The 27,537-nt window shown below is 40.0% G+C and overlaps 1 protein-coding gene across 2 annotated transcripts in view; it reads left to right on the forward strand.

Moving 5' to 3' along the window:
• The first annotated feature begins 918 nt into the window (after positions 1-918).
• gas7b (growth arrest-specific 7b) overlaps positions 919-27,537 on the forward strand; it is a 56,604-nt gene continuing 29,985 nt past the window's right edge. The window contains exons 1-2 of one of the 2 annotated variants that reach the window (XM_028029573.1): positions 919-1,527; positions 23,879-23,996. In XM_028029573.1, the coding sequence (XP_027885374.1) occupies positions 1,348-1,527; positions 23,879-23,996 (298 nt within the window). In that variant the 5' untranslated portion in view covers positions 919-1,347. Of the gene's footprint in view, positions 1,528-23,619; positions 23,724-23,878; positions 23,997-27,537 lie in introns of those variants that run through there. The other variant, XM_028029574.1, reaches the window with a different exon arrangement.

The raw sequence follows: 27,537 nt of genomic DNA on the forward strand, positions 1-27,537 counted from the left end.
AGCAGGGGAAAAAAACAAGGACATTTATGTGGTGGATTGTAACCATGCTTTTATCTTTGAACGTTGATAAACCTGTGTATTTTTCTTATGCCAATGCGTTTATGGGTTGAGTAGCAGAGAGCCCATGAAAAACTTGTCAGATCCTTTCTGCTAACATGAAACAGCTTTTTCTGCTACTGACTCTTGCTTGGTGTTATTTATTGGATTGGACCACTGCAGTTTGATGAAACAAAGACATTTGATACTTTCATAATTCCTCCTTTCCTGAGGGACAGAATATCAAATCTGATCGGTTTTCCGGACCACAATGAAGAAAAGTGGGCCAGAGAATGATGTTGCTACAATTTACACTATAAAAAAGTTATTTTTTTTCTGTTTTCTGACCCAAGAAGCTTGTTTGAGATTTCGCCTGTGTTCACTTGCGTTGTAGCAAACTGCAGACATGAATTTACATGGCTCTTTCAAACGTACTTTCATTACTTCTTGCATCTATCCCATGAAGGTTGGATTTCTTGGGTGTGTGACCAGTAATTAAGGACAGATTCTTCCTATGGAGAGGTGGATCCTCCAGAATCACCATGGTGCTGTTGGTTTCTCTTCTTAATGATTCTGCCAATTTAGGAGCAAACGCTTCCAGTTTTCGAATGATGGATGGAACAGTGATTCATTGAATATTCAACGGTTTAGTCACTGTTTTATAACCTTGACATCATTTTTTATTAACTTGTTTGCTGGATTTTATTATTATTATTATTTTTTTCATTTCGAAAAAAATACACATCTTCTTTCGAAATCGCTTTCAGACCATTTGCTGATGTGTGGATGGGGCGTGGCCTGTCCAACTGAAAGAGGACACTGTCTTCAGAAACACCGCGAAGAACGGTTGAATTTGGTCAGGTTATACAAACAGTGTACGGGTATTACTCTACGACTACGTCGGTGAACTCACCGTTGATTACTTTCGGTCTACGAAACGACAGTTGAAGATTTTATTTTGAAAGCAGACCACGCTAACTTCCGGTGTGTTGCCTTCAGGCTACCGTTCAGCCTCACGGCGGCGCGCGCGCGTCCTGACGGAGCTGGCGGACGGGCAGCTGGAGCAACGGAGCGGTAACCGAGGGGCGCTCTGACAGGAGCAGCTGGAGGAGAAAAACCTGCTCGCCTTCTTCCCACCAGCCTCACCCACATGTCGAGGACATCACTGGATAGCGAAGCCACTCGCACGTGTTTTTGAACATTTAAGTTTGTGTTATTCGGAGCGAACCTGGAGGAGGAGGAGGAGGAGGGGGAAAGAGTTCATCACTGGCCACAGCACCGCTGTCTTAAGTGGGAAGTTTTGCTCCGGAGATGTCTGGCTCGTTCTGCAAAACTTTGTACCCGTTCAGCGGGGAGCAGCACCAGCAGGGACTGAGTTTCGAGGCCGGGGAGACTATTAAGGTGACCAAGGCTCTGCCCGGAGGATGGTGGGAAGGGGAGAAGGATGGAGCCAGGGGATGGTTCCCTTCTAGTTATGTGCAGGTTCTGGAGGTAAGCACTTTATTTTGGAATTTGTTTCATTTGTGCTTCTGGTATTAATGAAAACGAGCTCAATATTAGAAATCCAGAGACACAAAAACTTGTCTCACAGACTGAAGCGCTGGTAAATTGTTTTCCCGTGGTGTTTTTTTCTCCCCCCTCTCTCTCTTTTTCTTATCAAATTAACTCCAACCTTCCCAACAATCTGCAGGCAGGGCCACTTCCTCATTCCAAACACATTCCAGGGATGTGCTCAGGTCTTTTCTCTCTCTGAATGCCCCCCAATAACCCCTGCTGTCCCCACCCCTCACACCCAGTCTGATCCCCAGTTTTGTGGGGATCTGCTGCAACAGAGGGAAGGAGGGAGAGGGGGCTACTTCCAATCCTGGAGTAGTAAAATCCAAAACCAAAAGGCCACAGCAATATTTAGGAAGTTTTATTTATTATTTTTCACATAAGGGCTATTAAAAACCTGGCTATAATGGAGGGGAAAAAATGACATATGCATAAATAAGTGAAGTGGAAGAATAAAGGGAAATGTTATTCCATCACAGTCCATTTAAATGATTTGTTCAGTTCCTTGAAGACAGTTTGAAGAACTGGATTTTTTTTTTTCTGTATTTTGATCCCATATTTTTAAGAGTATCTTTGAACTTTACCATCAAAGATGTAGTTTGGAAAATTCTGACATTGGATTTCAGTACTTTCCCAGTGTGGAAATGGTTTTCAATATCCCACTGTTTACATTTTTGTTTCCTTCATTCCTTCCTTGCATACATTCTTCTGTCATCAGAACGTCCCTTTGTCCGTCTGTCCGTCTTTCTTTCTACACCCGCTGTCCTTAACTTTGCAGTCAATGGTTAAAAGCGTAGTGTTGCTCTGTGTTTCGAAAGGATTGGGGAGAAAATCATAATTCCTGTAGCCATAATGGACATATCCCTTTAAAGTAGAAACAGTTTCTTACAAGAAGTACTAAAAACGAAATTTGTGATTGTGAGCCTTCGCTTCTGAAAATACAGCCGTTCTGTCTGCAGTCAGAAAATTGTAAACATGCAATGCACTGCTCTCCATTCCTGGCTATGGCAAGCAGGCATGTCGCAGTAAGCAATAAATCAATAAGTCACATGATAAATGAAAACAAGCTCAATCATTTTCATTTGCGTGACTTATTGTTTTTCTCGTTTCTCTCTCACTTTCTACCAAAAGCTAGATGACATATATAAAGTCTTCAGTCTGGTCATAACTCACTTTTTTTTGTTTTGAAGGACAATTTTGTCTACAGAGACTTCATAACTCATTTTATTTGTTGTTTATGTTCTTTCATTGTTACTATCATGATGCTATTAGCAATATATCACTTGAAAACGACCTCAACAAAACAGTATTATCATTTATCAGAATAACCTCTGGGACAATTTATTGTCCATTAAAATTTGTTGTGACAGCTCACAAAAAATTACTGCATAAAATAAATAAATCAATCAATTTACTTATGTTTTTACTTATTAAAAATGTTCAGGTCCTCTACTTAATCTGCATTAAAACCACAAATTTAACAGTGGGACCACAGCCCCCTCCTGACCATCCTCAAGGTCACCACTGCCCACCACCTTGTGTCTGCTAGGATTTGTTTTTGCTTTTTTTTTTTTTTTTTTGATGATAACAGTGGAGGAGCCAGTGGCACCACCCTTCACTGTGACAGTTTGTTATAACTTTATCACATTCTCCGCCCTGACTGGGAAGCGCTCCACACAGAACCCCGTTCTCCTGGGCTCGCTCGCACTCAGACAAAACAACGCTTATCTTATCATTTGTGGAACGAAGCCGAACGGGACGGGGGCGGGGTCTTCGCTAAGGTGCTAAGCTGCACGGCATTCACCAACCTGTGCAGGATCAGTTTGAACTCATCTGGACCGGTTCTGCTCGACTGGCGCTTTGGTGTTTGGAGCTAGTTCTCTGTTCTATCTCTGATCATTTCTGAATTTGACTGATCATCTGTGCGCTTGCATAGGAAAAAAAAAAAAAAAAGCTGCACAGAACATAATGAAGTGGTTCTTTATGTGCCCCAGGTGTTACAGGAACTGGACTCCAAACTCGACGCGTTGACAATAAACGCGCCCTTCGTTGTTGTTTCACATGTGCATCTGACTGGGAGCGTTTTGAATGGCTTTCTTGGTAACTTTTCTTTCATGGCGTCGCGTGTCTCTTTGTGGTCAGGCTGGAACTCTGAATGTCCAAGTTGGAGAAAAGCAAATATTTGTTGGAAATGGAAGACATCTGGGGCTCGAATGATGACAGTAACGAGCAAGTAGAGTTATGGAGGGAAGCTGGATCCATCTTCACCAAATTTAGTGCTAAATTATGACCAATTCTTAATTGTAAAGATGCACTGATTAGACTTTTCTTATGATGCCACATTATTATTTTTGTCTTCGAAGCCTGACCTTCCCGTTCCAATTTTGATTAATTTTAATTAACACTAATTAAACAAAGAAAAAAACGGTCCTACAATTATGAAGCAGTAATAAGATTATCCACCTTTATCCATTCAAGCATACATCCCTAACCTTGATTCATTCATGCGTACGTATGAGGGGGCATTAGGGCAAATGTAGATAAAAGTTTTTTTTAAAAAAGTATCAACCAAAAAGATTATTTACTATAAAAAAACATGGATATTCTCTGTCAAAAAGTCACAAATTTCCAAGAAAAAACTGTCATTTTCCATGTTTTAAAGGCTTAGCCATAATATTTTCTGGCATTGCAAAGTAAAAAGAAAAAAAAGTTACATGGAAAAAAACTCAGAAGTTAACAAAGATAATAAAGTCAGATATTTGCTACAAAACATGCAAGTTGTGCTCAATGTAAATGTTTTACATTATGTAAGAGAACACCCAAAGTTTTGACATTTCATTCCTTTTATGGTGGAAAATGAACCTTATTTTTCTTGCAAATGTACATCTTTTTTTCCCCACTAGCTGTGTGAAATTAATCTAGACATACAGAAAATGTGTTTTTGTTTTTTTATGGTAGAAATCTGCTCTGCCACGGCCACATCATTATTATTATTATTATTTTTTATCTACAGTCAGTCTCACACTCTGTTGCACGTATCTCAGTCTGTGGTGGACTTATCACACACTTTCTTCACTTTTTTGTTTTTATTTGAGTCAAATGAAAAGTCCAGTCACGCAGCCAAGCCAGGCTGGACGTCTGCAGGGCTGTCGCTGCAAACCTAACCTCACATCTACCTCAGCGGACGCCTGCTCTACTTTCTGTTTGAAGTGAACAGGACAGAGTATTTAATCATGAAGCGGGGAAAAACGATTGATATCAGCTGCTTTTAACCGGGGCAGCGCTGAATGAGAGCGACTTTGGTGGATTAAAATGAGATAAATTCAATCTTAGTCGAAAAGTTTCGCGGTCTGGAGTGCGTCTAAAAGTTCCGTGTTGTGGAAACCGCAGGACGGCACGGAGAAATGACTAACGGTGGAACCAAAAGCCACTTCTGCTTTTCCCCGCTGCGGGGTATTTTCGTTTCTCATCCCTACTGCTGCTTCAGGTTTCTGTAGTACTTTCACAATTACAGTTGATCACTGGCTTGACGTGCGTCATTCACACAGATGAAGGCCGACATTGTTGGGACACCCAGTGGAGGGGAGATTAGGGTGTGATGTGTCACTTGTCACCTTCAGTTTTGTGGTTTCCTACAACCAACTTCATTGTTCCAAGCAAAACAAACCATTGTCCATTTAATTGCCAGTGTAATGAAGTGCTTGTATAATACTACAATATTGTTTAATATTGGGTTCAAGCTCAAGTTATTTGATATCAATACTCTTGTATTAAACATTGCGTGCATATTTATGTCTCCTGGAGTTGGTTTTGCTCTGCATTGCTATTTGCCACAAGTCGTGTGGGTAATACAGCGAAGCAGCCTAAATTTGCATACTTTAAATGTGAGAAAACACAGAAGTTACAAAACAAGTCGCTACGCTGGGTCCAGATAAAAGTTCTAGGTTTTGGCTCCACCATTTTGGGTTTCACTTCTTAAATAAAGGACCAATAGGGATCAGACAAGCTGATGTTAGCTACCAGATAGGCTATCAGATGTTTTGCAGTTAGATATTTATTTTGTCATCAGACATGCTAATTCTTAATTTATGTAAATCATTGTTCTAAAACATTATTAGAACGATAATGTTCTAATAATGTTTTTGGCTAAGTTCAGTGATATTTTTGTGCCAAATTTCTCTTTTGTGGACGTGCCGTGGTGGTGTAGGGGTTAGCGCGACCCATATTTGGAGGCCTTGAGTCTTCGACCCGGCTGTCGCGGGTTCGACTCCCGGACCCGGCGATATTTGCCACATGTCTTCCCCCCTCTCCTTCCCTGTTTCCTGTCAGCCTACTGTCGTTTAAGGGACACTAGAGCCCACAAAAGACCCCCTGGAGGGGTAAAAAAAAAATTTCTCTTTTGTGACTAAAGGCTCAAAGGAGATTTAAGCTAGGCCTGGATGTTTGCTTAGTAATAAAGGGTTTCAATCCATTATTACTGGTGGTGTAGTAGTAACTAGTAGCCTACTTTCATCATGTATATATTGTGTTGGGTTTTTTTGTACCCTCCTCCTGATTTATACCTTTGTAAATTGAAATCATTTCAATCTTTGTAGCCTATTTGCTAACTGTTGCTTCAGCTGAAGGATACACATAATGGCAGGTGTGGATCCAAAATGCAAAATGTTGAAACTGAATATTGTTGTTGGGACGTTTGTCGCATTAAAGGTGGAAAAAGTTCAGAAACAAATTATGTTGATCACATAATCTGGCAAACATGCTGCACAAAATATTTTTCCATGCAGTATATATATATTTTTAATGTAATTAGCAAAGAGATTAACTAATGTCGACAGAAGCTTAGAATCTTTAAAATATCATTTCTGAGTAGGGATACAAAGTTCATGGATCTTGTTTGCTTTTTTGATAAAAGAGGCCTGAAATGAAGCCCAATGTGACCAGCAGGGTCAGAAGGAGGCCAGCAGGATATTATGTTTCTAAGGAGACGGTGACACCGAGCGTCCAGAGCCATATGACAGTGATTCATTCCAGAGCTTTGCTTATTGCGCTCCACAGCTCATCTAATGAGGAAGAAGGGGGGAATAAAAAAACAATCATAAAAAATGATTTGAAACAGTAATGATGACTTATGTTTTTACGCCTAATAACTTCCTGAAGGTTTCGTCCAAAACAGAGAGAGAGCTTTTATCAGCAAACACACACTCTTTATTTAATCATTCAGTCAACCTGCTTGGCTGCAGGTAATTTGCCAGCCTCCCTGTGGTGATTAGACCTGCCAGGAATATTTCAAGCCTCTCTCTAACTGTGTTGTTGTTTGTGCGTCGGCCTCAGGAGTAATGTCCTATAACTGTGCTTTGTCTCCATGTTAATCTGCTTCGGTGACCCTTAAATCACTACCAGTGTCTGATATGTTTTCACTAGAGCACATTTAACCTGTCTTATAACACAACACAGTATGTTAAGTCTTTATAGACAGAAGTTTCTTAGGAATGACTTTCTTTTGGCACTCTGACAAATCCATTCCATTCATAGCAATGAAGTTGAACTTAATTGAAGCACTGTAAGAATATTTTCCCAGGTCAGTGAATAAATGCACATTGATGGCTTTAGTGCAGTTTAGTTAAACCAAACCAAACAGGCCTGATATATTGCTGAATGTCTTGCAGTTGGATGGCTTTGTGGAGAATTATCCGTTCTCCATGCTGAGTTCTTGATGTATAAGGTTAAAGAAGAGTCAGTGAGTTGAATTCATGAATTCCATTTATTTTAATACCAAAATGCACTTGGTCCAATATGGCCTGCCACCTAACAGACAACATGGCACCAGAACAGTTTGTGATCTCCTTTGTTAGCCTCTATCTAAGCCACGCCCTAAAAGAGGGCGTTCCTTAGTGTGTCATTTCCTCTAACCCAAACTCTCATTTGCATTTCCTAACATGTCATTTCCTTTAAGTTTAGCTCAGCAACTAGCTATTAGAAATATAAGGAAAACACAGAATTATTTATTCTCAACAGCTTCCAGCTATAAAACCCTAGAAAACATGGCAGGTGCTCGTCATGTCTCTTTGACTTTTTGGAGTAATATACTTTGAGACATTTCATGCCTACAAATGTCAATTTGTACACTCCAAATTAAAGTTTTGCATCCAACTCCGTTGACCATTCAGCTGTAAATTGGTTGTCACAGTGTTGTGTGTCTTGTTACCTGCATCTAAACATGAAGCAGTTAATCCTTGGGATGTTTTTGAAGTATGTTTGTTGCTTCTGATGCCCTGAATTGTGCATGTACACAGAGATCAGTGTTCTGCTGCGTCCTGACAAAGTTACTTAGTCATTTTGTTTTGTTTTGTAGATCTGTTATTTTGGAAGTCTACTGCCCCAAATATGGATAAAAAGTAAACAGGGAAAAAAAGTTTTCAGATAGAAACAATATTATTGAATTATACTCGAGACAACAAAAAATAATAAATATGTAGATACCAAAAGATTTCCAACAAATACACCTTTCAAATTATATTTCCAGCTACTGCCATAGTGTTTAGGTGAACAGATTTAAGATAAAGTAAAGTGTTGGTGATGGCATGAAAAGTCAAAAGTATGTAAGGTGATACAAAGACTTGATCTGCATACAAACTGCCTTGGGTGGCGGCACGGTACGTTCAACCAGATGTGGCCGTTGTCTCACCGTAGTAAGTGCTAATAGCTGAAACAGGTCCAGCCAGTGCCAGCAGTATGCTAAAACAACTAAAATGTTTGTGATGGCCTGCATTCTAAAAAGGCTTTTAAGAGCTAAACCTGTAAGACAATTGAATCTTTCATCCATTCTTTTACCCATCTGGAATGCTACTTGCTACCAAAACTCATTGTTATAATCTTGCAATTCCAGTGAAGTAATGTATTTCAAATTCCACACAGTTTTGTTTGTGATCATAGCACAGAAAGTAATTTTCTTCTCCATCAACTGGTTGACATGTAATTATCATTATTTTATTTTTTTTACTGATGTTTTAAATGAACATAATATAAGTTATGTTTCCCATGCGTGAATAGATCTACCCAAGTTAAAGATGGGATTTTTCCAAGTAGTGTAGAGTCATACTGCAGAGTCTGAACACAACACTTACCAAGGATTGCAGCGCATAGCTACAGCAGATTCTGGCTTGAAAGTGTCTTTTAAAAAGGGGAATGACAGGACGCCCTGCAGAGGTCTTTGTTTGGGGCCATCTCCAAAACGACTGTCATTGAATGCCTTGTTGACACACACCGGGTCGCTGGCTTCAACAACTGTATTACATTCTTTCAGAGCTCTGGGGGCACAACATGACATTTCCATAAGAAACCAGGGCTCCCTAAGAATTGTTGCCGTATCAACATGAGCAGTTAACATGTAATTGAAGCCATCTGGAGGGGGATCCTTCCTCCCCCGCTTCACCACAGCAATGCCTTCATTTGGCTGAGAGTCTTAGTGGTTGTTTCTTACAGTTTGAGTTTCGATCATTTCTGAATTCAAAGTCAGTTTGTCGGTCTTGTAACCCGGCACGGCCTGCGATGAGATTCTTTCATGTTCACAATAGTAACATAAACACGTGAAGCAAAAATGTGTAGCACCTAGATTGTCCATCACAGCCAAATTTGTCTTGTTTGTACTAAAACATCTGACTTTTGTTTCAATGACATAAGAAGGCACGATGCCACAGCGAAATACTTCTCTCTCACAGCTTTACTAACAATTGACACTGTAGCACTCATGATTTAATCACTAGACATTCCAGGATGCCACAGGATTTTCAGACTTCTTAAATAGCATCTCTAAAAAGCTACTAAGGATACAGAATCAACACCACCGTGACCGAAATATTGCAGTAATGACCTGCTATAACACTGCATATTCTCACTTCGGGATGCTAGATGCTTAAAACTCACAGTAATACTAGCAGCACCGCCTGATTAATTCAGATTAATTTATTTTTTAATTTTTACCACCATAGAGCATTGACATTTCTTTCATGCAGTATTCTCTACGAGACAGCAATGCCATGAAAAAGTAACATACCCTGTCATGACTCAGCAGAACACTGTGAATTCCACACCAATGATTTCTGTGTACATGCACTATTCGGAATAGAAACCCACTTAATTTCTTTACCTTTAAACCCAAATAACAAAGTTGCAGAGTACAATAATATAATGTATCATGGAATATTTTAGCAGGGTTGAAACAATAACTTTTTTAAAGCTTTTGCATACCTGGTTTTCTCTAATCTAGATCCCATCCTAGATTTTTGTTTGTCTCTAAATCTCTAACTTGAACTGGCCTCTTTTATTGCAGCATCACTGCTTCTGTTCTCTTTGAATTCCTTTCTCATTATGTTACCTGTAGCCAAGGGAACTACAAGAAGCACTTTGCAACAAGTGGTGAATTTGCGAGCCCTGTCGTCTCTCCAGAGGCTCTCCCGCTGCAGAGTCAGCTGTTATGAAACAGCGGGCGGCGGCAGGCTTGTAGTGGGGGTTTGGATGGCTCTGGGTTTCATCCCTGCAGAGGAACGCCTGAGGTCACATCACTGCCGCGCAGCCTCCGGCACACAGCCGGGTGTTTCCCCTCCATGCTGGAAAACTAACACCACCACCGCCACCATCCCACCGTGCTGATATCATCCAGAAACACAGTCATTTGGTTTCGCAGAACATATTCAGAGTGGAGGTGTGAAATATCAGCTTTAGTGGTTGTGAAGTGCCGACTGCAAGGCCCAGATAAACCACAATCTGGTGTTTATTTTCACTAGGCAAAATATATTTATGGACTTTTGCACATCTATTCCATCTATTCGTGGAACAGGTAGTGCAGAAATAAAGCTTTGCTCCTAGCAACGGTCAAAACAGATAGCTTCTCCAACACGACCGCTGGAACTATTAAGATAACGAGGCAGAATTTGAGAGCTAATTTAAGCTTTCATCACTGCAGCTTGACTGTACACCAGAATACATTCAGAGTAATTACTGTTATTTTTAACTCTGGCTTCTCCCAAGTTTTAGTCACCATAACCGAAAGAGTTCAGCCAAAATCCTCTGAATTACTCCGCTGTTGATTCTTGCAGTCTGCAGGGATTCATGAGAAAGGTCCAAATGAAAATACTGTGGTTCATTTTTTAAGTCCTTTTCTAATGCTTGTGTGCTAAGTTCAGTTCTTTAAATAGCAGTGTTTTTGTTTCTATGAACGTCCATTAAGTGACTTGAATTATGAGTTAACCACAAAAGCCAAGCCAGATGATTAGCTTTTTTTTTTTTTTGCTGAAGGAAAGAATAGCAGGAATAAAATTTCTGAACATCAACAGTCAAAAGTATGAAAGTTAAGCTTTAAGTTACACAGACAGAAAAATGATGAATAATTTTCAAGAAACAAGAAAAAAAGTTTCTGATATTGATTCGTGAATTCAAGCACAATCTGGAAAATATGGAAAATTTAAAGGGAGTTTCCAGTTGTAGGGAAGAATAAAAAACAATGCAGAGAAATACGGATGTGTATTTTGAGACTTCATTCCCTGTCCTGTTGTGCACAAGTCCTATCCATCTGTCCATCAGTTTATTCATCCATCCCTCTCGATGTCGCTGTTATGAATTAATATATTTTAATCTATGCATTATTACTTTGCTCAGAATTTTGCAGAGGAAATTTAGGATTGGAAATGTGTTGTACAGAAAATATACAACACATTTCTCCAACATCCCTTTCCTCTGCAACACTCCCTCATTGCTCCTGACAATTCAAGAGAGTTTCTTGATCATAAGGGAAAGAAGGATCTCCACTGTGCTTTGTTTTCTGCATTAAAGTCTTCCCCTAATGGGATTTGCCTTGGAAACCACCCAAAGGTTTTCAAGGCACCTCTGCTCACTCCTCTCTTAAAACTATGCTGAAGGAACTGGTTTTCTGTCTCTAAGGCTGAGCCTGGCTTAGAACCCTCTGTACTTTACCGATGTATATTCCGGGTCCCGCCCTTTTGACATGTCTTTCACAAGAATAGTGGAGTGTTGAGATGCTCTGGTGAATTGAGAGCTTTGGCGTTCAACTCAGGTATTTCTTCATCAAGACAGTTGAAAGCAGCACCCAGATGATACCCCAGTTCATCCATCTCATGCTCTGTCTTAGTCTCACAAGTAAACAAAACTCCAAGAGACAGTAGGTCATCATTTATAAAATGCCAGTTTGTAAAGTCCTTGTCTTGTTCAGAAAGGTTGCATCAGCTGCTCACTTTGAGAAAAGACTCTGTCTTGAAGAGTCATGGGACTGCAGATGATAGTGGAGAGTCCAATTCTCTTTAAACGCTGCCACAGAATCAGCCTCTGAAAGGGGGACCATATGCCCTAACCTGCTGGGGTGTTGGCAAAGGAAGTTAATGTTTGTTTTTATGACTGAATGGGAAATTAAATTTAAACACGACTTGGTCATAATCTGTTAATTCCCATTAATGCTACAGACAGAACCCTTGTTGTCTCAAGTAATCTGTGGTTAGTTACTTTGGAGATCAGCCAATAGCTTGCAAAGTAAAGTTTCCAAACAGAGCTATCTTATTAAGACTGATGGGTGGCACTCCTTTAGTTTCCACATGCTGACTCTCTGTGTTTTTGGGGAGGGGGTTGTGATTGCTCTGTGCGTCTCAGCTATAATTTTTCAGCTTGGCCATTGCCTTCCCATGCAATTCCGCTCAATTCTCATCTAACCTCATTTCCTCACCTGGGATTTCTCCCTTTGAGCTCGATTTCTCACAATGAATTTCAACCCGGCCTGTCAGCAAACAAAAGGAGGAGTTGAGAACGATGACGTTGATTGTCTTGCGATGTTTTTGAATGGTAGTCTGCCTGTGGTTGTAGATTGACAATTGTAGCGTAGGAAGCGAATAAAGCCATTTAGTCCGTGTTGGTCACGCTTCCAAATATTGAGCAATTAAAGATGGAGCAGGAGGAACGTTTTATTGCTGACAAACATATTGTTTAGCTGGCACTTCTCTCTTCGCAGTGGGGGATTGTTGTTTGTAGCGCATGCAATTTCCGGTAAGCGTCATAGCATAGCTTCCTTCACAACCAACCTGGCGCGTTAATACATTACGGGCAAGCATTAATGATTGGGTAAAATTAAATCCAATTGTTTTAAACTTCCACAGAGTCCTCATCTCCCAAAAGTAATTCAGAACTTAGAACAAAGAGTTGAGTTTTACTAGGCTAGTAACCTTTTAAAACGTCTGCATATCTTTATTTTAGTAACTTACCCTTGTTTGCTCCGGATGCTGACGTTCATCTGCCAAACTGCCCCCTATTGGTGGAATATTTGATCTGTACAAAAACTTCAGAACTTTCCATAAGCTTAATAGCAAGAGACCAATTGATTTAGGTTAAGTACTTATGGGGGAAATCCAAGTTACTTGGGAATAAAAAACACAGTCAGTCGTATTGTTCTTTGTAAAGTGGTATAAGTCTACCTTCCGACATTTCCCAACCGAGTATACACAATCCTAACCACCGGCATGTGTTTTCGTCTGTTTCATCAGGCCTGTTTGGAGGAGAATAAATCACACCTGTAGCTTAGAGTCAAACTGACTCATAGAAACTTCTGAGCAACTAGATTAGCAAAATTCCTTCTGACTAGACATGTGAAACACTTAAGATATGGTTGTGTCCTTTGGGAAATCTGTTGTTTGCTGTGCAGCTGCAGATGAGGTTCTGCAATTCCAGTGGAAAGCAGAACTGGGCTGACATGCTACCATATCTGATCCTGGGAACATATCTGATCCAGATAAGGTTTTGTTCTCAGGAGAGCGCCTTGTGTGTGTGTGACCCCCGGTCAGCGTCGGTCACGTTACGTACGGTGGACGCGCGGAGGAGTCCCAGAGAGACCGGCAAGGCTTGTGAGATTCACATAAACTCTGAGGGGGCGGGATGAGACAGAGCAAGCTTTGTTAGCTGCAGTCAAACATCTAAACACACACACACACACTCGTAGTCAACAATGACAGTTTGTGCGAGCATATGTACAGTATCCATGTGTGGCTGAGTGCATGCCTGAACATGCATGTGCATCCCTTCTGCTCTGTGAGTGCCTCAAGTGTCTAGATCTGGGGAATGAGGCTCTGGTTCAGGCTCCCACATTTGCCCCTGAACCAAAACGATATCTCCTCGATAAAGATACGCTCCCCGTCCCTCTGCCTGACTCCGTCCTTCACTTGAGGAATGTCTCGTTCTCTCACTCCTCCTCCGCTTGTCGCTCCGGCCATATCCCAGGCGCATTTTTCCACCGAGCTCCAACAGTACATGTGAGAAACTTCTTCCCTCAGAGTGGGGTTAGGAGGTCAGTGTTACAGTCTCCCCCTCAGGAAGATTGTTAACAGCCGCGATGCGATGTGTTGGTCCAAAGAATTTGTTGGCAAATCGTTGTGTGAGCACATCTTTTGTTTATCAAGAGATTTAACACTTTTTCTGCTGATGCTGGCGTATTTTTTTCGGTGGGAGTTAAACAAAAGTTTGATAAAGCTCTGGAAATTTGAAGAAATGTCACAAAATTAGACATTTTGTCTCATTTTAAGGACTCTATGAGGACATTTCTTATGACCTTTACAACTCTTGGCGATGTAAAAGAATAAGCTGTTGTGCCACGTTTTGTTTTTTGATTGGAAGCTCCCAATGTCTTGTTCTTTTTAAGGTGGCATAAAGGAAATGTTCTTGACCTTGTCAGAGCGTGGTTCTTTTCATCTTGGCTGCTTTCTCATGCCTTGCCATGCTACATTTTGCTACTTGTGCAAAAGTGTATAGAAACAGCAATGTTAAAATGATGGATATGATTCAAATGATTCATTCAAATGAGACGGTTCTTGAATATGGCTGCAAAGAAAATCCATTTTTAGGCTGCCTTGGCTTTGCATAAGTGCGTGATGGTGTGTTCGCTGATTGGACAAAGATCACATTTTTGATTTTCATGATTGCTTAAATATTCTGGAGGATCTATCTCTTAATGGATTGATCATTTTGCCAATACAAAACACATTTCCTTTCTGAAAGAGATGTAATGGAGAGTCTTCATTGCTTGAACTGATTTACTTTTTTTTTCAAGAACTTCATTTGGCAATCTAGATTTAAAGGGTATCTTTTCATCAAGTAACCCATCCATCAGAGCCCTGTAAGCTGTGACCCGACCCTAACCTTTTGGGTGATGGTGTCGAATCAACATTTGTGCAGCATGAGCAGCATGCGTGTGAACATCCAGTAACCCAGGACGTGACACCTCGTGTCCCAGAAAGGGAAGGTGGAGGTATTTACTGGAGAATAATAGGAAACAGACACTTCCTGTGTCTGCCATACCTCTGTTTCCAGAACCCTCTGACACGCTAAACTGGGAGAAGGAGCCACCTGGTTTTCTGCTGCTGTTTTTTTGAAACTCCCAACTAAAGATGCCCTCCCACCCTCTGTTTACGTCTCACCATGGAAGAGGCTTCTGTGCGCTCGCTTGTGGCTGTTTACAGCTTCGCTCCAGTATGTATACAGCTGGACGTTTGTTTGCCTTTTCCTCAGGACCTGCCCCTCAGTTTACGGCGCAAGACCTCTGATCTCTGTAGCAAACAGCACGGCCAAAAATTCTGTTCAAACTCACAGCGAGCAACATGTCGTCCAACAATTGTTGTGGCAGTGTACGGTATCAGGTTTGCATCTCTGTTGCCTTCTCTGGAACTTTATCTATTGTCGCTGGTGGAGAACAATAAAACATCACTTAGCTGCGAACATCAGCCTACAAGTCTTGACTCAGACTGTTAGATTTAGGTCTGAACTTTGACTGTGCCATTCTAACATGCTTTCGATATAAACCTTTCCATTGCAGCGCCGGCTGCTTCTTTAGGATTCTTTGCCACATTTTCATGTCTTTTGTAGCCTATTTATACCTCCATTCATTAACTTTTGACCGGGTTTTAGTTGTGCTGCATCCATCACTACGTTTCACCATGGATGTGTAAATCAATGTTGATCCAAAACATAACAATGTTTTTTCCTTTCCTTATTAAAAGAAAGACATCCACTTTGCAAATCCTTTTGGGCTTGATTCAAAAATAGTCTTTTGTTTTTGCAACAATAAGAACAGGATTTGGGTAGCTTTTTATTTAAAAACTCAGGTCTTATTCACTATGGGATTAATGGAGAAGAGACTACATTGAGTGTTTTTTATTTGTATCTGTTTAATCATTATTTTGCCAGGTAGTTTGTGTGAGATGAAGTCTCTTTTTTGAGGGCAACCTGCCTAATAGGCAAGCGCTTGTTCAGTACACGAAACAATATATAAAAGGTACAGACAACTAAAGTATCATTAAATCCACTACACATACACACAAAATAAAAACTGTTAAATATATTAATACCTCGTAAAATAATTTAAGAATAGTATTTACACGCTTCAGTTAAGCAGCTTTCCAAGAAGAGTTTCAGATATCAATTTGTTGGAGTATTCGTGACTTATTGCAAATTATTCCAGGACCAATGTGCAGCATAAGATAAAGCTTTTTTTTAAATCAGCTTCTGAGCACAGTTTTCTGTCTCCATTTGTATCAACTCCCTGTGCTGAATTGTAGCTGGAGGAGCGCACTAAATCAGTGCAGGGGGCGCGAATGCTCCCCACGCATTTTTGACACCCTTGCTTTAGTTTTCTGCTCCACTTGCAAATAATAACAGCCTTATTTTGGAGTTACTGCTATAGTTGGCTATGTGTGCCAATATGAGATAATACAGGAAACAATTAAACTGTTTTTTTTTGGTGTATATTTTTCAATGTTTAAATTTCTGACTTTTCATTGTTTCATTTCATTGTGTCATTCACTTGTTGCAACAAATGAAAACAAAAAACCCCTCTTTTTTCACAACTTCCCATCACGAATGAAGCACTCAAAAGTCAGGAGGCACTGAGTCACTCAGGCCCTAAATCCCGTCCAGTAATCCTGATGAAACTCTGGCCGCCCCTACGCAAGAAAGTGAGTGGGCGAATTTCAACAACCATGTGATCTCAGACAGCGTCCATGGTGACCGCGAGTCACCTTCTCAGCCCGTCCGGTTCAGTCCGATGAAACCCCACTGCCTGGATTCGTCAAATAGACAATCTGGAGTCAAACGCTTCTTTTTTGACACTTTAGTAATCGGGTTACAGTGCAGCTCATCCGGTTAGGTTTGAACTTCCCTTTAATGACTGTGAAGTGGGAACAAGCAGCATACTTCCTGTAGGCTCCAGCTGAGTGTCAGAGTCCAGGTAAAAGGTGAACTGGATGCTTTAGTTCAACACCGGCTCCTTTCTCTCCAGCCTCAGCGCGAGGCCAGCTATTTGCTTGAATCCATATTCTGAGGGAATTTAACAAATTGCGCTTGGTTTTCCAGGCGGAGAGCCAGCGTCACTGAAACCGACAAACCACGAGATATTTTGTTTTCCATAATAAGCGATGTTGCATGTTTTTTTCCTTTTTTTTTTAAACATGTGGGAAATGTCTGTTATTTAGGGAAGAAAGTCCCTGCCTCTGTTTACAGTCCCAGGACGATGAGGAATGCATTGGGCTGCTTCTGTTAGGCATCATGAATATTACAAATACTCTTCAGCTGTAGATCTGTATGTGAATCTAGTAAAAGATTTTTCGGGATTTATGCAGATGCATCTTGCGGCATCTGTTGTTAATGTTGCATTCGGAAAGTCTGAAATTTTCAACCTTTATTTTGAGAGAAAAATATTTAAATCATTACGAGGTTTTTTTTTCTAGCAACGCTGTCCTAAATGAATTTTTACTTTGTAGGTTACTGTTGTTAATGTAGAAGAAAAAATGTGCAATATTGCAAACAAATAACATCAAAAACAGTTTTGACTTTGTGTTTATAGTTTACAGTAAATTCTCTTTAATATCCAGTTGTGTTCAATAAATTAAAATATGCGTTCCAAATGGGCTCACTTGTCAGAGTGTGAATGTACCATTTGAAAATAATCTTTAAATAATCTTTAAAAACACTTTCCATTAAGGCCACATAATAAAAAAAACAACTTTTTTATTACTCTGATATCACATTCTGATCTTTATTGTTTTATTCACCAGTTTAAAATTGTAAAAGTCATTGTAAATGGTTTCAAAACATGAGTTTGTAATGAATTGATATAGTTTGTTAGTGCATTGAGTTCCTGAACTGTTTAATGATATTCAAACTTATTGAACATGACTGCATATACAAAAAAAAATCAAAGTTAAGAAGATAGAAATACAACAGATTGATTTTTTTTCTTTGCTTCAGACAGGAGAATATCTGAGCTGCTCGTTGGATGTTTTTGAAACTAACAGAAGAACAAAAGTAGGCTGAGTCAGAAAGAGCGGTCGGGGTCGGCATGTAGGAATTCATCATCATGAGACGCGTCAGACTGGACCGGTTGACGCGTGGAAGGCTGAAGCGTTTCAAAGCGGTCCTCGCCTTCTGACTTCAGACGCTCTAATAAAGGCTTTCAAGCATGTCCACAAAACGAGGCACTAATGATCCCTTTCACTGCCTTTTATTACTGTTGACACACAGCAGAAGTATTCATGTCCCTTCAGCCTTTGTCACGTTGCAAACAAACTGCAGTGTGTCGTGTTGGATTTTTATCTGAAGCCAAAGTAGCGCATGATTGAGCTGCGGAAGGAAAATTGTGCAGGAGTTTTGAAATTATTACAGTTAAACATATGAAAAAATGTGGCGTGTATTTGTATTTAGTACTTCTTTTGTAGAAGTAAAAGCTGCAGGTATTTTGAGGTGTGTCTTTTTCAACTTTGCACTTCTAGAGACCGGATTTTGTATCCAAAAATTCATTAGCATTAACTTTGGTCAAGATTGCACAACGGAGTTTTAGGAGCACGCTGAAAAATTAAAGTGATAAAATTATGAGAATACAACAGAAATAGTATGAGAATAAAGTCATAATGCTACAACTTTATTCGAAAAATATTATGACTTTATTCTTGTATTACTTCAACTTTGTTCTCGTGCAATTTTATTCCTGTAATCTTCATTTTCGTAACACGACGACTTTATTTTTGTTTAGATTGTTTCGACTTTGTTCTCATAATATGACTTCATTCTCAAGATACTATGATTTTATTTTTGCACGTCTTCTTGTAATATTATGAGAATATTACTGTTATCATAACAGAACTGTTTTGAGAACTGTTCTCGATAATATACTTGATAATAATCTGAGTTTATTATCGTAATATTTGGCTTTCTGATTTTATTCTGGTAATTTTTATTTTTTCATAAATTTTCTTTTCTTAGAACGACCTTTTGTACTCCATCATAAACTTGACCAGAGAACCTTGTTCCAAATGTTTGCGTGCATCCTACATGCCCTGTAAAGCTTCAGTGTGTTACCATGGTGACCTTCAGAGAAAAACAATAAAGGAAAGTATTACCTCCAGCAGATGACTGTTGACTATAGCAGGTAATATAATTGCTCAATTGTTATGTCTGGAAATAACTTAATTAAAACAGCTTGTAATCTTCTTGCTCAGATAGTAGGCTTCTTAGGTTTCACGTTGTCCTGTCTTTAAGTTGACAGCAGTAATGACTGATGCGTGTTCAATTAAAAGTTCATCCGTCGAACGGTAACGCGGGTGTGTTGGCGCGGCAGCAGCGTTTGTTGCGGTCGACGTGAGTTGACGAGTTCCGTGCCAGCGGCGATGCAGCCAGGCTGCGAATGTGCAGCCGAAGGCAGTCTGCGGTACGGAATGCAAACCATCTGGAACGGTGCATTATTTATCGTCGCATATGTTGGAAAAAGAAGCGCAGCCTGCAAGTTGCCTCTCACTTTCACACCGCAAGGTGTTCCCATCCTCTCACTCATGCCGGACTCAGGTTTTGATTATGTTGAGGAGGGTTTCATTTCAGATTCCTCTTTTTTGTTGTTGTTATTGCAGTGCAGAAGTAATTATAAACTGCCTCCATGTCCCAGATTTTCTTTATGTTCTCTAGCAATGCTGAACTCAAGCAGCCCACTCCCATCTGCCTCCGCCTGCTTCTGCTCAGCTCAGAGAAAAATAAATACTTTGGTATCAGTTCACTGATGACAAACAAGTGTCCAGAAACAAGCCAACTGGGAAATAGCCAAGAAGAGAAAGACAATCAGGAGTCTTTTATTGCCTTGATCCTGAACACTTTCTTCTCCACCCCGTTGTTTAGTTCTTCCTATTTCTTAAAAAAAAAAGTACTGGTAAAAACTCTTAAAGTTTTGTCAGCCCCATGTCATGATTTCTGTTATTTGATGACCCAAATGTAGACAGTAATTCTCATCAAGGTGAGTTGATTCGTACAATTATTGGCACCTGGGTGGAAAGCAGGAATAGATGACTGAAGGACAGTGAATAGTCCACACAGAACACAAGACAACATCAGAATGAATGATAATCAAAAGATTACAGAGAGAACACTGAATCAGAAGATCAGGGAAGCACTAAGGCTACATTCACACCAGCCCTGTTTAGTCTGTTTGCCTAGAAAGTCCGGTTTGTTTGGGAAGGTGTGAATGCACAATCGAATGCTGATGTGCGAAAACAAGCGAATTCTGATCTTGGTTCTTTGGTCGTTAACTCTGGCGTGGTTCGAATGCATATGCGGATGCAAGAGTTGGACTATGTAGCGCTGGGTAACTATATACAACCAAAACAAACACAAGACTCTAACATTAGCTGGAGAAATGGCTCATGGTCTTTTCCCATAGACGAGAGAGAAATCCTACAACCGCTAAAACCACCAGCAGAAAATGTAGCAAGTGTTGCTATTCCAGTCCCCAATCAAACCGAGTCTTAACAGATAATCCGGTGTGAAAGCACCCTAAGTGACCAGACGACTAGGTTTCAAATGGAGAAATGAGATACCTATGGAACTCCAATGCCTTGCAATCAAAAATAATGACAACACAAACTCAAAGTACCATGGGACATGACAGACCCCGTTTCCCAAAGGGTAGACTCCAGATCCCTTGATCAATCAATAACACCTAAAACGTCATGAACCCAGTGAGGGCCTTGGAGGGAGTTCTTAAAAAGTCCAAAAAATAAAATAAGAGCTCCTTCCAAACTGTCCAAGAAGCAAACTTTGTGCTTCTTGGACAGTTTGGAAGGAGTAAAACCAAAGTCCAAAAAATACTGTCCAAGAAGCACAGAGTTTGTGAGGCTTGCCTGTAGGCCACATGAACTATGTCAGAGGTCAGCTCAGAGGTCACCAGAGCCAGTGTTGGAGGATCTCCAGAGATCAGTCTGAAAGTTGCCAGAGCTCACAAAACAAAATCGATGTAGGAATGAATCAATGAACCTATTTCATACATTCCACCAAAAAAAAGGAAAAACACACAAAGCAAAGTTAGGACTTGTAAGATCCTCAGTGTGAATGCAGCATCCTGTTACATAGCTCCCTCTCATACTAAATTGCACACAAATACACCACTTGTTTGGTGAATATGCCTGGAAAGGGGGTATGGAGAAGTGGAATTTATTTGATCATCATCTTGTAGTGACATAATCTCCCCATTTCCTCTTTCGATTCTGACTCTACCTCCAGCAGCCCTCGGGTAAATTGAGTTTGAGACCCCTGCTTTATGGGGTCCCTCTGACATTAGTTTTCAGCTCCTTACTAATATTGTTCTGCTGTCTATCAATCAATTTTCAATATCCACATTATCCTGATTTACCAGCATATTCTGGTCTCCAGCTGATTCTCTGCATGCATTCTTAGAAGTGTCTGTTTGAATTACAAATGTTGCAAATAAAAGTCTGGTAACTAGTTTGACAGTTACAAAAACCTTTTTTCATCTTTTTTTTTTTCAGAACACATTCATCTCATCCAGTGACCTTCCCTGAGTGAAAATAGCTTTTTAAAATTTATTTTAATGGCTTGTTGTTTGTTCATTGTTTCATTCATAGCCATTGTTTTCAGCGGAGGGACTTTAGTGGATGGTTTGAGTAATTCCTCTTTTCCAAAACAGAACACTGACAAATATAACATCAGCCCCCGGGACCATCAAAGAGGAAACATTGCTGCGATGTTGTTGGATGCTGTGTAATTACACGCAGTCTTAACCCACACATATTCTTGCTCTCTCATCCTGTGGGTCCAGAGAGGGTTGGGTATCATCCTAGCCTCAACAGCATGTTGTGGCTTCAGTCTCTGTGGTTCTAAAAGCTCTTTCTCAGGGACAGATTGGGTTGAACTCGGCACATAATGGTGTTTGGTTACAACAGAAACACGATGATGAAGTAATGATATGTGTTCAACGGCTAAGGGCTGTGTTATCTAATGAAATTAAATTGATGTGCTGTTTCAATGATCCCATATTACAGCAGAGGTCGTTTGAAGCAATAATTTACCCTGAGAACGGGTTTGCTTACTCTATTCAGTTCTAATCTGTCTTTTTTTTTGAACACCAAAAATAAAAGTACTTCTTTCTTTGTTTTGAAAGTAAAATCTTGGATGTTTGATGGTGTCTCATTCCAAGTTTCAGCTTAGAACTCTTTTAGCAAAATTAGCCAAAGCATTTCGTAGCTTTTTGTCAATAAGTATTAATAGGAATCTATATAAGTGTCTCCATTGTACATATTCAAACACAAAAAGGGACATGTTTACCAATAGATATTTTACAGAACGTTGCAATATTTTACTAAGAAACGAAAAGTGCTAAACAGTTCATGCAGGCATCTTTCACTATAAGCAGCCATATTGAATGCTAATTTTGCTGCTGCTTGCCAAGCTTGGACTTTCCCAACTTAAAATCTGGCTTCAAAGGATTTTGTTGTGTTTCTCACAGGTAACTTAGAAAATGTTACTTCATTTGAGTTAATGAGCAAGGCTATGGGCACATTCAGTTCTATAGTTTCTCAAACTAGCAGCTAGCTAGCTAGCTACTTTTCTAACTTCTTCAAGGGGCTAGCTGTTTTGCAATGCTAAACCTAGCTTGTCAGTTAACAGTGACAATAGGAGATTACCTTTCAGACGTGTTGTCCCATTTTTTGTCCTCTTGTCTAACAATGCTACAGCTACATAGACTTTTGTTAATATCTCCCTGTGTTTTTCTTTCATTGTAAAACAAATTTTTTTTTCAACTGGTTGGTGAAAGTTTCTCTCAAGAAAAGTTGCTCATTTCAGTAGAAACCGCCAAACACAACCCCAGCATCCCCCATTGCTTCCAATGTAATGTAGCTAAAACTGATAATGTTAGTTTTAAAAAAAAGTCTGGAAAAAGCAGGATTTTAATCAATATCATTTGTTTTTTTTGCAACCAAACAGAAACGGGGCTAGTGGCTTTATTAACAGTAGGTCAATGTTGAACAATATTGGATCCATGAAAAAATGTAGCACAGGACAATCTCTCCAAAAATTGCAAAAAATAAAAAAAGAAAATTATTCGACTATGTTGCTTTTGGAGTCATGACTTCTTCCTTGCTCAGTGGCACTTCAACTCATGTGGAGCAGGACTAGTTTCACTGTGGGTGATGACAAAACCTTTCTGCCTTCATTCTGTTGTTCATTTCACAAGGGACTATGACTTGATTACGACTTTAAATCAACAATTGAGTACAAAGCATAACCTACATGTGTAAAAATGGACACATGGTTGCTTATTATCCCTGCAACACATTCCACAAAGTAGGTCTGAACATAGTAATGAGGAAAAGAGTATTTCCACAAGTGCTACATTGGGAAGGACTTCTATACTTAAACGGCTGCTTAAATTTTACTTGCACCTCCTAAAACGAACCCTGTCGTGCCAGATATGAACGCTGCTCGCTGGACAGAAGCTGGAAGTTATCCTGACTCTCTCCGGCCTCCAAAGAGCATCCCCTCACTGCGTTCCTCGGTTCCAACCCATTGTTTTCCCGCTAATCAGCAGCAGATGTGTGTAGTTTGCCTATACACGCTCTCATGTTGCGCTCAGCTGCTCACCGTGTGCACATATGCTGACTCCGCCGCGGCGGGTCTCAGTCCTCCCGCTGCAGCTTGTTGTTCTTTTTGCGGCAGAGCCCGCTCCACCATGATGTCATTTTACTTTAGAAACACTTGAGAAAATGAGATCCTGGCTGGACTCAGTGCTGCACATTTTGCGCAGGATCCTTACCGACGTTCGTTTCTTTAATTTCTTTCACATCTTTGTCTTCAGCGGTTTATGTCGGTGATGAAGCACACTTGGGAAATAAATGTTTTGTCTCACAGCTAGCACGCTGCTGATGAGCCCTTTTCCTGATTATTAACATTTATTGCTTCTCTCTGTCAACAGAGGACAGCGTCTCTGAGTCAGCTGCCTGTCGAGGACATCGGAGAGCCTCTGCCTCCTCACTGGAAATGCTACATGTCTCCGCAAGGGAAGCAGTACTATGTCAACACCGCAAACAATGGTGAGAGAAACTGATACTGCACTGCGTTTAGTCGGCCTCATAGTTGCACTGCAATTTTTTTTTTCAAATACCGTCATCTTCCTAAAACAATGGCCTAAGTTGTTTCTTTAAATTTTTCTTGTACTTGTTTTGTTGACTTTGACAAAATCACTTCCTTCCTACCAAAAGATGATTAAGGTAAAAAAAAAATATATCACTTTTGGCAAAAAACCCCACCTAGCCATTATTTTAGGAAGGTGACACTATAAGTAGTGTTGCTATACATTGCATGCATTACTAAAACTACAAACCTCAGAATGCCTTGGAACAACGTGGATGCATTGGGGTAGCTTTCATGGGGCAATTATTGCCTCCCACTACCTCTAAAGATTAGATTAAATACTGCAGTTACATCTAAAAAAATTTATATTACAAAAAAGTTCAACATATTTTGTCACTCAATTCATTAGATTCAGTAAAAATGATCCCTTATTGTATGCAATAAAGGCTTGAAATATTTTTTGCTGCGTCTGTAATGACTCTACATGTTATATGAGCTTCACTTTCTGACATGAGTGCCAAAAAATGTCAAACTTTTAAAAAATTTTTTTTAACAAAATTCACTTTTTTTGCAACACAATTTTTATTATCTTAGAAAGGAAACATTACATTGTAAAACATCACATTCCTATCCCAGAGCTTCCGGGAAACATTTCTTATCCCTATTCCCCTCACAATTAAAAAATGTGAACAAAATTCAAATTGTTCTTTAGATGTGCCTGTAAGATCAGGCTGTAAATCCTTCATTGAATGGATTGCAGTGTTTTAAACTACGACCACTGTTCTAAACTCAATGGCGTTCAATCATATTAAAATGAACTGATTAATTTAAATAGTTCACCACCACCCTTTCTTTGAGTTTGAACGTCTACTGACTGCTGTATTGTGATGAACGACATAGATTTTTTGCATTTAGGTTGTTTGCTCTCTGTCTGTCGGTCTGCCAGTACTGCTGCTTGTTTCATTCTCCATGATCAGCAGTTGTGTCCCTGAACACAACATTCACGGACATATTGGCAAGGAGACGGTTTAATTCCCTCCTCAGTTCACCGCCATTGCAGAATTCCCTGCTTCATTGTCTGCCTTTACTATCCTTGCGTGGCCGTGTTGTAAAAGCTGACTGATGGCAGTCATTTCTTGACTTGGCAACTCTTGTTCGAACGAGCGAGAATGCAGTGCTACCAGTCTCAAGGTGATAACAGACCATGTCCTAAAAAGAGAGTTGTAGAATGATGGGCCTTCAGTGGACTGTAAAAGGTTTTCCTCCCCTTTTACACCTTTTCTCGTATAACAACCATAAACTTCACTGTATTGTATTGGGATTTTATCTGATTGACTGTCACTAAGTAGTGCATGACTGCTGAGGAGGAAGCTAAGAATATCTTACTTTCAGCGATTCTTTTGCTACTGAAATACCACGTTACGTTGTGGGAAAACACTTGATAGAAATCTACCACCTTTCTTTCTCTAGAAAGTGAAATTATTGCTAATCTTTTTTTCTCACTCATAGTCAGATCAGACAGAAAGTTGTCAGTGACTAAATATGCTTTGATCTGAACCATTCTGCGGTAGATCTGAATTTATGTTTGGGGTCACCAACCTGCTGAGAAGTGAACATCTGCCTTTGGTCTTCTAGAACCTATAAAAGGTTTTCTTTGAGTTTTGCCCAAAGCTCCACCCATCTTCCCATCAACTCTTACCATATTTTCCTTCCCTGCTGATAACAAGCATCACTGCTAGGGGCGGAGCTACAGGGAGGCAAGAAGGGGGCAACTGCCCCCTCAAATTTCACATCTTTAAAAACATACTTATGTTCAGAAGCTTCTTGTAGCCTAGGTGAAAGTAGCAATACTTCAACATATTTTTTTACTCAAGTAAAAGTAAATAGTAGCTATCCAATAAATTCCTTTAAATGTTAGAAAGAGACCTAAGTACTGAGTAACTGTACAGTCATAACACCTGATTTGATATTTAGAAATGATGTCATCAGACTGACAAATGTAGAAATTTAAGTGCAAATTATGGTTATTTAAAGACTGAAATAGTGCAAATAAATGACACAATCACAAATTAACTAAATGAGACTTTTATACCTAAAACTTGCCTTTGTTTTCTTCCAAATTTTGTGATTTGTGGACTATTTCCACATACTTTCACATACTTGGCTGATGATACTTCACCCTACCTAGACCTCTTGCCACTCCCTTACCGACCCCACCGTGTCAAAGCTTCTAGATTTACTGTCAAGTAAAGTTATGATTTGAGCACCACCATGTTTCAAGTAGGTCTCATCTGAATAGAGCTTTCTTTAACATAGTTCCTGTCTCCTTGGTGGTGAACATGAAATGTAACTTTTTATGGCGTTCTTTGTACCAATCACCCACAAAGGACAGATTTGTAGAGTGTACAATTAATAAACTTCTCAACAACTTTATCCCAACCTGTGTCCTATGTTTGTTGGTCTTCATGACGCTGTTTGTTCATTAATATTCTGAATGTTTGAATGAATGTTTGTGAGTGGTAGGTGGCTCAACTATTTTGACTCTTTAGTATCAGTAGGAAAGGTCTTCACACATTATGTTCATTTAACGGAACCTAAATCTAAATGAATCCGATTTTTGTTTTGAAGGTCACCAAAGAACGTAGTTTTGAAATTGGTGTGGTAATTGCTCATTTCAGTGCTTTTGTTTTTTTGGTGCGTGGCCTTACTTGCATCAACTCTGTTTCAAAGTCTGCAGGAAGGAAGTGTCCTTCACAAAACTGCAAATTCTTTAAAGCTGTTCTGCGAAGGCGTCATCCTTTATTTTATTGGTTAGAAATAATAACAGAAGGAGCAGTTTTAGTGCAATTTTTGAACATGAACTTAACAGTTTGTGACGAGGTTTCAGGGAAAGGCAAAGTGCTTTTGCAGAACGCTACATCTGACTCACTTTTAAGAGCTTCATATTTGGTGTCCTAAAGTCGCCAATTTTCACGTCAACACTTTCCCAGTCAGTTTGTTTCCATTTAATTTGAATTTAGAAATTTAAGGGATGTGCATCAGGCACTTTTCCAACTGAATCCTCATCTCTCAGGAGCAATGAAAACGGGACCAGCGTAGCTTGTTTACGCAGCATGTCATTGCACCTGTCCACCCTCTTTAGCTGGGATTGTGGCAAAGGGTTCTTTAAAGACCGTAACCATTTCCCCGTCAGGGATGTTCGCATCTTGTACGTCTCTCTTTGTGGTGGCAGCGGTCGGGGTTGCGGCCTTGAAAGATGAGAGAGGAGGTTTAAAATTGGCTCGGCGCTCCACCCAGGCACGAGAGCAAGGGGATTCCCTCCTCGTCTTCCTCCTCGTATTTGAGGATATGGTTAGGTGGCTCCGAGGTTCTGTCAGAAAGATGAAGCGAAGCTTTTTCTCTCTCCTTCTGTCGCCATTGCAAGATGGTGAGCCGAGCTCGGGTACATTTAGAACGTTTATTTTAGCAAAGCTGCGCAGCGCTGATAACCTTTTCCTTCCA

Source organism: Xiphophorus couchianus, chromosome 10 (genome assembly GCF_001444195.1).
Source record: "Xiphophorus couchianus chromosome 10, X_couchianus-1.0, whole genome shotgun sequence".
Taxonomy (NCBI): domain Eukaryota; kingdom Metazoa; phylum Chordata; class Actinopteri; order Cyprinodontiformes; family Poeciliidae; genus Xiphophorus; species Xiphophorus couchianus.